This window comes from Pleuronectes platessa, chromosome 9 (assembly GCF_947347685.1).
Source record: "Pleuronectes platessa chromosome 9, fPlePla1.1, whole genome shotgun sequence".
NCBI classification, from domain to species: domain Eukaryota; kingdom Metazoa; phylum Chordata; class Actinopteri; order Pleuronectiformes; family Pleuronectidae; genus Pleuronectes; species Pleuronectes platessa.
The window spans coordinates 6,352,170-6,366,093 of NC_070634.1; the positions used below are offsets into that span (position 1 = coordinate 6,352,170).

General features: G+C 41.3%; 1 protein-coding gene across 7 annotated transcripts in view; it reads left to right on the forward strand.

Annotated features, from left to right (window-relative positions):
- lpp (LIM domain containing preferred translocation partner in lipoma) overlaps window positions 1–13,924 on the forward strand; it is a 143,927-nt gene that overhangs the window by 101,392 nt on the left and 28,611 nt on the right. For all 7 annotated transcript variants that reach the window (XM_053429856.1, XM_053429853.1, XM_053429860.1 and 4 more), the window contains one exon: window positions 1,684–1,780. In XM_053429856.1, the coding sequence (XP_053285831.1) occupies window positions 1,684–1,780 (97 nt within the window). The remainder of the gene's footprint in view (window positions 1–1,683; window positions 1,781–13,924) is intronic.

Consider the following 13,924-nt stretch of genomic DNA (forward strand, 5'->3'; position numbering starts at 1 on the left):
CGGTTTAGAAAAAGGGATGAAAAAAATGTGAGAAACATATTGCCAAACAAGAAGTGATTCTATGAATATTGCTGCCATGGCAGAGTTCAGCGCCTGTGCTGTGTGTTTCAGTCCAATATGGTGAAATAAACAAAAAATAATTATCTAAATGATCTGGCAGCGATTTTGCCCACAGCTGCAGACCACTGCTGTAGTTTATCTGAGGATAGTAGACGCGTTCAACTCAGTTTACAGGCTGACTATTTTCCCACTGCCGGCCCCATTTGCCTCCTTATTCAATTGTTATCAAATTGAAGATACCACGTGTCCAAATCGCACCAAACTGGGCACTGCACTTTCCTTGGCCATTACCAATATGCAAGCCAATTGTGAAGCCGTTAAATTGAGCGGTTTGCAAGATCTGCGTTACACAAACAAACATACAGCAGATATTTGTAGAATTTGTTCTAAATTTGTTGAATTAGTAGGTAGATGTGTTGTTGAAACCTTGACTGACACATACAATGAGTCCATGTGATTCAGTCATCAATGAGAGCAGAAGAGTTCTGTGACAGGATCTGTCACTACTCTGTCATCTTGAATACAAAAACAGTTTTCACTCAATCTCTATTGATAAATCTGATTCCTTTATGCGACACAGATAAATGAGGACTAGACCAGACTGGCTGCTAACATTCACCCAGCTCCCAGACGTCACAATTAGAAACACCTCAAAGGTCAACGCAGATCTCGGCTTGCGCAACAATATTGAAAATCAAAACTACTGTAAAGATCCAGCCCTGGATCTAGGGAAGGTCATCTAAGTGTCACCGATTTCTGAAAAAGCTCGGCCGCGCAGCATGAAACGCGTCGGCTTCAGGCCTCTGGGGCGTTTGCAAAGGACTCGCACACCTGTGACGGGATTGCACCGTGAGCCGGGGCTCAGGGAGGCAGAGAGGGAAGCTGTGTTCTGGGGTTCTGCGAATGATTGGCAGAAACTGTCAGGCACACCACGTCAGCTCCATGCAGACGCACAGCAGGCGGATGCCAGAGACTGCATGATAAGGAGGGCAGGCTCACAAGGAAGAGGCATCTTCAGAGAGTTATGTCATCCTTCTGAAGTCTCTTATAGATTAGGCCTCAACATGGCTCACACCTCAAGTCTTTAGTGCTCAGCGTATGTCTAAATAACGATCTCCTGACCCATGACCCAAAAGGAGTTTAAAAAGTAGCTTTCTTCTTCTGTTTCCTCCCCTCTTTTCTTTCTCGTATCATTATTTTCCAAACAGAAGGATTAGTCAGGGTCACATTTTTGTCCACATGCTTGAATTGCACAGATATGCGCAACCTTCTGGGCTGCACACCACTGGGGCCTGAGCCAGGGTCAGATATCTCAGAGGAGAAAGGCAGACCGAAGACTATCCACTGCATGTTAATTACAGTCAATGTGTTTTGTTTGACCTTGAGACAGGGCCTCGTCCTGATTTATGAAGTCAGGTTTCTTCTGGCTATTTAAGTTGAACCTGGTTGTATTTTTGTAAAGCATTATTGCACTATTTTCATTTTTTGCAGCATTCACATTGCATAAACCCCAAAATGACCCTCATGAGTCAGGTGTAAATGACAGCAAGAATGTGCTGAAATCCTCCTTGTTATCTTGGTCAGTGTTGTGTATCAAAACTATATTTCTTCTCTGGTCCTCAGGGCAGTGCGCCTATGGCCCATCCTGAAGACGAGCTGGAGCGTCTGACCAAGAAGATGCTGTTTGACATGGACAACCCTCCATCTGAGGAATTCTTTGGTAAGAATCATCTACTATAAATGTTGTTAGCAATAGCATTTTCATTGGAAGAAATTTTGATCTGTCGCAGTGAGACGATGGTTGGATTCCATTTATCCAACCAGTGAATTTAGTGATTCACTGCTGCTCTTTCTTTTACCAAAAATGTCTAAACATTTTTGTGTGTGTGTCTGTTTTGCCGACAATACGATTTATTCTATTCTATATTTCGCGACTCGATTTAGCAAATACAATTCTAAAGATAAAAGATAACGTGCCTCGGAAAAAGAGAGAGCTGCTTTCTGTATTTTTGCTTTATTGATATCAACACAAATACTGAAACGTGTAATGCATCATCCTAATCAAGCTTTAATTTTTTATATTTGTTTGGGAATGTGACCGGGCAGGACTATAGTTTTTTACATCTGTTGTCATAGCGATTTCATTTCTAATTATTTAGCTTAAGGATACTAACCGGGCTTGAATAAATTCTGTTTTCTGCTAGTATGCTGCTAGTATATTGTGTCTATGAAAAGGGGCATTCTAATTACATTAACTTTATTGCATAGGTTCTAGGGCGGGGTGATTAATTGAATTTCAATTATGATTACGGCCTCCAATGATTATGAATTTTTTCCTTGATGACACCAGGGCCACACAGCCTGAGCGGCTGTGGTATTATGTCTGTATTTCCTCGAATAACAGTCAGGGTATGAACTCAACTCAATGCCAGGACACCCTAGCAGATAACACTTTGATAAAAATTCCACATTTTGCCCACATTCAGTTCACCTGCTGCTACACACATGATACGTAATGTGACGCACACAGCCAGGACATCAGGGTTAAAGTGACCGTAATGATCCGGTTTCATGATCAAACACCATCTATTGATAAGTAAATAAATATGTCAGCTTGTCCAAAGAGCGACAGAGATGAACAGACTCCTGCAGACAGAAGAGTAGTAGGGGAGAGTGGGGTAATGTGGGACATTTTTTACATTTGCTCCCCTCTAGGCGAGCTAAAATGATATATCAGTAAAATGTACACATTTCCCATTAATTCAGGATGTTTTTTAAGAATGGAAATGATCAGAATGTCTTCAGGACAAAGGGCAGTGAAAATATGATTGTTTTAAAAAAAGTGGTATTGTGTCCCACTTTACCCCCACTACGGGGTAAAGTGGGACACTTACTTTTTCCAACTTAAAAACTACCATAACAACACATGTTGTAATAGTTAAAATCCTGACCGCTAGATTGACAACCACACATTCCAAAACTAATGTCGGACTACTAACAGAATCATGGGGATTGGTCAATTAAGCACATTTATGATTATTATGATTCATGTGATCTCTTGCACACCCTAGCTCCTTTAAAGCTCAATAAATGCTGGATTTAATGCGTGGGTTAAAAAAGTATTTGGGTAAAATAATCATACTTGAGATTTTTGCCATAATCGAGCATCACTGGTAGGAACTTGTTTTGATTTTTAATCTAGTAAATGGAATAAAAAATAGTCATCATACATATATGGCTTTTGTATGGTTACTATTGTTGCAAAAACAATAATTTTACAATGAAGCCTTTATGGACGAGAGCAGCCTGGCTGAATGTTCCATGACTCACTGGTTGATTCACATGTAGCACTGACACGGGGAAAACCTTGCACGTTCACACGTATATCTTTTTGGATGAATTGCAATCACAAAGGTAGTGTGATGTTCTGAGGAGCAGCTCACTCAGTCTCTGGCCTTTCACTGAGATATTTTGTGGAACTAGAATAAAAGTTGTGCCTTCCAATTACTCTTGAGAATTGCAGGTTGTACTTTTAAACGGACCTGCCTCCTTTCTGGTGATGAAGGCTAAATAAAACAATGTGGGATAATGGGTTAATAGAATAAAACTGGCATACGCTTTCCTAGATTAGACTACCCAGTGACCCACAAAGTTAGTTTTGTGTCATGAGAGCAATGTTTTTATGAAATGGCTCCACTATTGAGACTGAATATTGAGCCCAGTGCAGGTGTGTAAGATACAGACCAGACTAAACTTAAGTAGAATTCTTGGCACGTGTTCTCCGTTGATTTCCTCTGAGTAGATACAGCATGTTTACCAGTCTAAGAAGCGGTCCTCAAGGTAGTCTGTCTCAAGTCTGAGACCTCTTTTGGGAATCAGTCTGATCAAATGTTGAGACGCAACTCTTGTTCGGGTTGTAATGGTAATAATGATAAAGACAGTAAAGAATCTAGGCAGATAATATCCTGTTTTGATTGTCCAGTTACGTTCAACAGTAATTTTTTCTCTGAAGGACTTGATATTAATTTTGTTATTATTGAAAAAAATTAAAACATTAGTGCCAGGATTAAAGAAAATACAAATTTTTATACTATTTCACAAAATAGGATTCAAAATACAAGGATTCTTAGCATTTACATTTCATTTCAATTTTTCCGCCCTCCATACCCTCTGCTGCCAGCGAGTGCCATCCCTCGGCTTCTCTCGCTTCTCTAGCCTTTAATCCCCTTTGCCCTGGAATTAGTTCCCGTGCCCATTAGATACCTCACTCAATATATTCAATGGGACTCTGGAGCAGGCTTTATATCAGCACATAATCACACAGCACACCATGATAACGTGGAGGTGTATTATAGCTACAAGAACATGTATTTAACCGGCATTAAGGGATATTCGGCCTCACATTGGTGCGCGCTGATGTAAAGACCTTAATTGGTTAACATTAGACATAGGTCAAATGGATCTGCTGGCTTAAGCAAAGTGTAGTCATTTTACAGAAGAATGGCCCTTAAAGCCTCGTTGGCCTAATTTCTATGCGTGAATGTGTATGCAATGTAGACCTGGCATGAACCCTTCTCTAGCGCCATACCATGCATGCAATGGTCAGTGTTTGCCAACTATAAGGCTGACTGGCTGAGGGCTGGTTAAACAAGGACATGCGAGTTGAGAAATGGGTCATATGTGAGCTGAGGTAGCCAGAACTAGTTGGGGATAGCGTGCGCGTACCCGGCTGACAGCGGCTCGCTGTTACTGGAGAGGATGGGAGGGAGGAGGGTCATCTTGTGGTTAAACTAGGCGACAGCTGAATTAACTGCAAGATAGAAAGAGGATGAGAGCAGGATCCCGCAACTGAGGTGACTGCAGGGACTCATTAGGAGAGAGTTCAAGCGCAGGCACATGCTGTTCTGCAAATCCACAGAGCCTCCTTTCTCCCCCGCTGAATAATGTACATATAGTCGCCGCAGTAATGTTAAAATTGACTTTAGTCTGGCGTGTTTTCTGACTGTATATGCAATTCTGTGGGAGAATGGGTCCCAGAGCATGAGACTTTTGTAATTACAAAGAATCTGATGGCGCAAAAGGCTCTTCTTCTTTTGGCGGGGTACAGGGGGAAAGAGGGCCAGCAGTTGTTGAAACCCTGAGGCTAGTAATTAACAAGATTAATCAAAGTGGGGCTGCGATCTCTAGTGCACGACTGGACTGGATCATTGTCTTCCTATAGCAAAGTTTTATTGGTGCCACTAATGTCTTTGATGAGCTTCTAATCTGAAAAGGCTATAGTGAGTTTCCACAGGTCCAGAGGGGGTTAATGGAATTGAATTAATGTTACACTCTGGCTCTGTGATGTCACAGGGGAACTTTTCATCAGACTCCATCTCTGGCTTATAAATTACATACATAACATTATTATGCCATTTTACGGCAACTGCAGTCAAGAAATTGCACCGGACATGGACTCTCAAACACAAATGCTCCTCAAACTGTAAAAAACCTGAAAATGATACATAATAAAAGAACGGCTTTTCTTGTGAGAAACCCAGTTTGCGAGCCAGAAATCCCCCCTCTGATTGAAGCCTCTTTGAAAAGCCACTGATTAGTCCTGATTTAGAGTTCCAGATTAGATTTGAGTAATCTGAAAGAACCTTTTCTCCAAATGTCATCATCCGTCATATTTAATCCAATTAGATTGTGCGTAGGTGTACTGTGTTTGTGGAAATCTAATAAGACACAGCTACTCAGCTTGCAGTACAGATGCCTTGGCATCAGAGGAACTTACGATATTTTGTCATCACGACATTTCTGTCAACCAAAACCAGGACGTAAGGCTGAATAATTGAAAGGATGAGATGCTTTGCATTATTTACAATTAGTGTTGATGATACTTATGCAATGTAGTTCATTCTGCCGCAGAGAATATGTTTTTTATTCCCCCTTTAATACCAAAATGACAAGTTGAGAAATCCTCCATGTGATCACAGACTTCAGTTTTCCACTGTATCGAATTAACAAAGACGTGAAATATTGACGTCCAATCAATATTTATACAGGGTGATTTTACAGAGAGGTTTTTGAGCAGTGGCATAAATGTTTTTGTAATGTTATTACCAGACAGTGGAGAGATACTCATTGGAAATTAGCAGGGCGCATCAGATGAGCGTACTGTACTCCACACAGGACTCATAGCTGTCGAGAAAAGCCTCTCCTCCTGGTTTTAGCTAGCTTTTGTTTCATGATAAGAGCGAGAGAAGAAAAGGAAGGCTTTGCCATTTTCCTTCATAATGTCAGCTGGAGGAGCCCTCATAATTTATGAGACACCTCACATAAAAAGTTCATGAGGAATCTTGGAAGAGATACAAATGGCAGTGGAGCTCCAGTAACGGTGCAGGCCAGAGGAGGCGGAACAGATCAGCTAAGGTAATTGGGTCAGAAAAGTTTAGGTTCACACAGTGCACACTGGTGGAGCTGCCTTTGTTGCTTTAGAACACAACCAAGCATCATAACTTAATGTATTAATAGGCTTCCAGTTTAGACAGCTTTGTGAATTGTCTAAGATACTCTGGTGGAAGTGATTTGCATATTACTGAGGTCGCCCTCAGCAACCTCTCAGGAGTTTGCTTTTAGATGTGCCTCTACATGTCATAACAAGTGGGATGTGTGTCAGAGTAAAACCTTTCTGCTGCTTTAAAATGAGCCCCCCCTCACCCACCCCCCTGACTCAACTGCGCTTCCTCACCAATCTCCACCCCCACAGTCTCCAAACGCCTTTAGCCAGCCGTCTCCCCCAAATTAGACGACTGTTTCCATTTAGTGTGAAGCTTTACCTTTAAAGTCGTGTTCACTCGGCATGTACACAAACAATAAACAAGAGCTCTAGTGAATATGCAGGTGAAATATGGTAATTCAGCATTAAAATGTCTTAGAATTAGTCCTCAGTTAACTTGTGTTATTTATATCATCCAAAATGTTTTTAACAATGTTAAAATTCAGAGAAATCCCCAATTCTATTCGAGATAATTGTATGTTTGTCTGGTCGCCTCATTATTTCATCATATCACTTTACCTGTGACTTTACCAGGTCCAACGACGTATGGCAAAGGAAAAACACACTGCTCACCAGTTAGCGCTGCTGAACACTAGAGGATAATCTGGATGATTTTTGACTCGATTCACCCATTCCAACAATTGCTGGGGCGTTCATGACTGGAGGTCAGTCAGTGACGATATCTGCCCAAATAATCCTGAAGTGTGAGGAGTGTACAAAATATTCGTATTACCACTTCAGTTAGAGCCTCCCTGCTCTAAAATTATAAATATCAAAAATATTTGAAATGTTGCAAACTTGTATAGGCGAGAATAAAAACTTTTGGACAAATTTTCATCTCACTTCCAGCTTGCACTGCGGATTGTAAAAGCCAATTTCACTTTCTCAGCGATGAATTCGTCCTTTTCTTTCCTCTTTACGATTATGAAATAAAAAATCTGTTAAATCTGAAGTTATGTCTTTGGGCTCTTATGTTTTTTAAAATTGGTTAAGAGTTGAAAATCCTCTAGAGTGCACCAGACCATAGCCAGCCAGACGTTTTTTTCCTTCCACTGTTTGTATTGGTCACTCAACATTAATGACCACTCTCGTTCTCCGTCCTTCGATGTGCCTAAATGAAAAGCTTTAGACAGGGAGAGCCGCAGCAGGACCCCCAAAGGGAGCAGAACAGAGGGGGCATCACTGAAATCAGAAATGACACTGAATAAATCAAACGCAGCATGAAAAAGGGTGGAGCTGGGGTGGAGGTGGGTTGAAAAATGGCTTTCAGAAGAAGCAGCCAGGGTAGGCAGGCTGAAGCAGCTGAAATAAGGATGAATGCGTGTATGGATGTGGGCTGGCTTTGAGATCAGCTGCTGTAGCTGTCAGGTGAGCTGAGCTTGACTTTGGGGCCTGCCTGAACTAACGTTATGCTCAGTTGGTCTCCATTAGTTTGGCTACAATCCAAATATAGCACAAATTTGAACAGTATTTAGAGCAAAAGAAAATGCTAATTAATATAAGTTTCCATTAAGTACTTTGAGAAGATGCTTCATCAAGATAAACGGCTGCTTTAGCTGTTGCATAGGAGGAGGGAGCAACAAGATGACCAACAGGGATTAAAAGAAGGCTAGTAAAACCTCAACAAAAAAACCATGATGAGAATTTAGACCTTTCTGTTTGGTACAGTCTTGTGATCGCGTCACACAGATCTGCTGATTTTAATGGCATTCTTTTTCCTCTCACAGTGAAGCAGATGTTTCAGTCAGATGTTTCAGTCACATGTTTCGTGTTCACAATGATTTCTTCACTAGATCTGTTTCACATCTTGTTTTTGTCAACACACAAACTTCTACACTTCAGTCAAGCATCAACGTTTTTGAGTCAGATTTTCTCCATTCTTCTCTTTCTAAAATGAAAATACACATGGAAACTAGAATAGCACTCACTAGAGAACAGTCCCCTTAAGAAACCACATTTTATTTCACTAAATGTGGATTTTTATTTGGATGTAAAATAAGTTGAACGCATTCACAAAAATTACCAGATCTCACAATGAAGTTTGTGAGATTTGTGCTCGCTGATCCAGGTCTACATCAGGATTTAATGGGTTCTTCCTTGACACATGTACCATCCAAGTTCTGTGGTAATCACTTTTGTGGTTTTTGTGTAATCGTTATCGGCAGAAGCCTGTAGTGTTACTTGGCTCACCATGTGGAAGAGGCCTCTTTTGCCTCTACATGTCCTCCACTGTCGCCATGTTTGTGGTTGTCTGAAACTCTTGCCTCTGTATTGCCCTCTAGTGGAGGTATGCATTTCAACCATGCCATTCAACGTAAAACACACCTGGAAAAATTTGGGCGGTGAAGCATAGGGATCTCTTTTCGTTCATTTAGGCAGCACAAATGAACTTTAACATGTAATCAAATAGCTGAAAAAAAGTAAAGCATTGGATCAAATACAAAATCAAATCAAAGCCCTGGACTGGATTTTGACACAATTGGACAAAGCAACAGTTGTGTGAAGTTTCATCTTTTATCTAAGCTGCCCTCATTTCCCTCACAACAAACTCCTCGTAGGCCCTTACTGTGAAGAGCCCATTTCCTCTTTCACTATCAGAGGATTTCCTCCATTCACAGTGACTGAGTGTTGGCCATGACTTTGTTGTGCTGTGCTGTACTCCGTGTGTTTGTGTATGTAAGTGCAGTCACTGTGAGACCGCGGAGCATAATGCTGCTGGAAGGAGGTCAGAGACCACCCGAGGGCAGGGAGGCATCATATGAGGCAGTCTGGTGACATGGCAACTCATCTAAAGCCCATGCATCAGTATACCACCTACAGTGGATTATAATGTACGACTGCAAAAGACTAGATTATACAACACAATAGCCACGGATGAACCAGAGTGGCTGCCTTTCATAAGGAAACCCTACAGGATGTCATGTTAAAACTGTCTATTATTCAGTTCTTTTATGAATGAGATCAGTTTTCTGCTATGTCATCAGCTTGGATCTGGTCACAAGATGTTTTCAATACTTAATCGTATTTGGCAGCATTTTTAGCGCGGGGGTCGGTTTTTACAAAGCATTAAGTATTTTTTTGTTTTCAGTGTTGTACATGGATCCTCCACGCCACTTGTTTCCTCTCATTATTTTGTCCCAATGCTGCCACTGACCTCGCAATGCTGCTTTCTAGTTTCTCGCCGGATGCAGTGGGCCAGCACGGGGGCCTCTCTTTGTGGCGTCACAAGCCCACTTCTTTGGCAGCGGTTCACGTGAGGTGACTGCCCCATCCGACCGCCCCCACCCCACCACCACCACCGTCCCCCTCCTCTCCCTGCTCTCCCTCCCCTCCCCTTCCTCCCCCGGCTTGCTCGGCACTTGCTATCCTGCCTCGTTGAGACAGCTCCACTGAGGCTTGCAAGATCAGCTGCCGTGCGAGCCCAGCTGAGGCTTCCGGGCACTCACGTTGCTAGATCTCATTTGAGAGTGAGCGTTTGACCTCAGGAATGAGTAGGAATCCGCATGCTCATGCACGCAAACGCAGACGTACTTTGCAAGCACACGGGTGCGCACGGATAAACAGCATATACTGTAAACACGGGTACGTCTTTGAGCCCACAGCTTGTCCATATACTCTGCTGCTTGCTCATACACACACACAAACACACACATTCACCTGCTCCCTGCTCTCCATCTCTCTCTCTCCCTCCCTCCCTCTCTCTCTTTCACCCCATTCGCCACCCCACGCTCACTCCCTGGCACCCCTCCATGTCGCCCCTGCCAGCCTGTTTCTAAAACATGTAACCTACACTCAGCACCCCCATGCACCGCTGCCGCAGGCCGTGACAGCCCGGGCTGTAATGCTTAGTGGCACAGGCTTGCCTCTCCTCCACCCTCCACCATCGCCGCAGCAGTTCTGCAGATTGCTATTTGCTGACATTGGGGATGAGATTAAAGGCAGGGGTTAGGAAAGAGGCATTCAGAGATTGAAATGCAGCGATGACAGCTATTTCTCTTGTCATCCCAAGGCAACTGAAGGCCACAGCATTGTCAGGCTGCGCAGAGGGCAATCCGAAGCAACAAAGTAGATTAACCTAGAGGGGAAAGAGATGAAACACTGAGCAAATGGTGGCCCCTGGCACTTCAGTAGCTGGCAGTTACACGCCTAATGTGTTCGGCAGACTTATTTTCTGCCGTTAACCACTCGCTGACCTATTGTTTATGTCTTTAATTAAGTGTGAAGAAGTTATCACAACTTTGTACCTTTATTTGGCTCACCTTTTTATGGGTGTCACAATAAATTAATGTTTTATTAGAGGGTGGAAACACTTAACAGCAAGATAATGTGTTGTAGCAACATTTCTATTACTTAAGTTTAAATATCTTACTTTTTGTGAAACACAAACACATATTAGTTGGTTGAATGTTTTATGGGTTTTACCAATATATATATAATTATATATATATATATATATATATATATATATATATATATATATATATATATATATATATATAAATATTGGATATTTTAATCCAAGCCCAGAACTTTAGTTTTTAGTCCCAAATGGTTCTTTTATTAGTTTTGGATACGAGCTATAGTCGCTGGGTTTACCTCTGGGGTTTGCAAGGGTTGCACCAGCAGAATTGTATTCTTTAGTAACCCAGTGTGAAAAGTTTGGTCTCCCACGAAAAAAGTTCCTTGCGATCCTTTTTTACATGCACGATCTTTGATTTCTGACGATGTAAGATCAAATTGAGCTGCAAGTGTGCTCCCTCTCTGCCTTTCATGCCGCTTCAATATCACGGCGTGAAAAAACAAAGAAGGCAAAGACTGAGGGAAATCTGAAGCGTTCTGCCACTCAACATCCCCCATTCCCAAACAACAGCGTCTCACTGCCACTACAAATACATTAGAAATCAATTATTTATGGAACAAAGTCAGGGCCTCTTTTATCTTTTCCTTTTATCCAATTAAATTGTCTAACCATTCTAAGCCTCTATAGCTCACAGGGAATGTGCTGCTTTTAAAAAAAAGAAGAAAAGAGTTTCTCTTCAGTCCTTCTTTTGACTTTCGACGTAACAGAGAAGAGACACTTCTGAGGGTTGAAGAATGAAAGGAAGAAAGTGAGTAAAGTGTAAATGAACTCCCCCTCCCACCCCCGTCACCATTGCATTGGTTCTACAGGAACTATTTGAAGTTTTGATATTAAGACTTTGGTTCCATTCCGTGCGCAAAGGGACACTGGGAGTGGCGAGGCCTTTCATGATTCCTTTATGCCCAGCTGAAATAGTTCGAAAGTATTTGGGATCATCTCCACAGGGGTAAATACGATGTTGCTTCAATTGCTGTCCTGTATTATTTACGAAGTCAATTGATGTAGTGTCGCAAAAAATCGAAAATGCTTATTTCAGATGCAGACGTGTGAAATTATTGATGTTAAGCTTTGTAAAATTCTCTGCACGTCTCTGTATTATCTTACAGTACGACTGTTAGAGGAAAAACAGCCACAGATTCACTGAATAGCTTCCCAGTTTGTCACTTTGTAGAATCATTTTCGTACACTACAATAAAACACATTACAGTTAATGCATGCTCTTGATCTACAGGTGTGTCTGTAAAGGTCTTAAAGAATAAAACCTATTTTTATTATAATTGTTAATTTATCCATTGTTGAATTCATTATGCAAATATGACAGCATTGTCCGGTGCAACCCTCTCAAATGTGAAAATGACCTAATATAATGATATATTAGTCGTTATAAAAAACTACCTAGACACTAGTAAATGAGTGAATAGAGCTGTTTCCAATTAATCAACCGAAAATTTACATTTAATTTACATCACCAATTTTTGATGATGAGGTTATTGTATTAAGTCATTGTATTGTGCAAAAATGCAGTAACGGCTCTGATTCTCAAATGTGGTGACTGGTCATTTCCTCTTCTTCCTGTGATCGTAAACTTGGACACCATACAGTCCTGTTTTGATTATTCATTTGTCTGACAAAACAATCAATGTGGCGGCGTGCCCTCGGAAACATGATTAGACAGAAACATGAATCTGTTCATCAAGAAAATCTTAAGTCACATCCTTTGTTAGTTTACATTCCATGCCCAGTTTATTAGCTCGACCTTTTAAGTGTCATTAAATGCATTTGATACCTGCAAGACACTTTTGTCAAGGTCTCAGTTCAATTATATGCATTATCAGTAAAGTCTCAGTTAGTGGTGGTATTATACGGGACTACATCATACCCAGAGGTGTCTCTAATAATCTAAACAATGGTGGGAAGAAAAATCTCTCGGTGTAATGCAGCTTTAACTGTGGCCTCGGTGATATTAAATATAACTGAACATGGAAGCAGAGAGCAGGACTGAAATAATGAAATGATTCATTTATTCTCAAAATTGCAGATATACTTGGACTTTCTTCTCTTCTATGATGGTAAACTGAAACATTGGGTTTTCAGAAGCAAAAAAATGTCACCTCTGCAACAGGACAATTGATTTTGAACCCTTATCCTGTATTTTTGAGGACTAACAATGAATACATTAACTGAGAAAATAATGAACAGATAAGTCTTTATTAAGTCAATTTTTTTTTTGTTCTCAACAGACTGAATTTTGTCCGTTAACCCATTATATTAATAAATAGTCAATTGTACTACTTACAAAATGCAGTACGAAAACAGTTTGGCGCATTGGGAGAGAATAGTGTGAGCGCTGTCAAAACAAAGGCTTTTGTTTCCTCTCAAACAACAGAGATCATGGTGTCATGTCTGCCATTATACGACAGCCACTTTATGATTAACAATGCGCTTACAAACTCTTAATCCTATCATTAAACTGTCCAAAACATATGGGGGGAATATTTAGAAATAATACACACACACAAGTTTGAGAGCCGACTGAGCAGCCTCAGATCCGCTTTGTTACAGGATCATGTGTGTTCATGTGTGGGCTGGTGATTTGTTTGTGCAGCCTGGCATGACAGGTCTGAGGGCTTGTATATACAGTACATGATACATGTGTCTGTGTTTGTGTTTATCGGTCTGCATGTGTGGCATGTCTGGCTCAAAGAGATTCTTTTTTTCACTGTATATGCGCCTGTGTGTGTGTGAGTGTGTGTGTGTGTGTTGGGGTAAAACTGTGTACACTGTAAGCAGAGTCGCGCACAAATAGCTCCTGAGGGCCCTTACGATCACAGACTGCCAAAAGGAAAAGGATTTCCGAGAGGTTTCCTTCTCGCTATTTAAAGTGGGAGCCCTGTGGGACATGTTTGGCATTCTCATCCACTCACTGAAGATGGCCTGTGATCTGAAGCCACTAACAGGCTCGC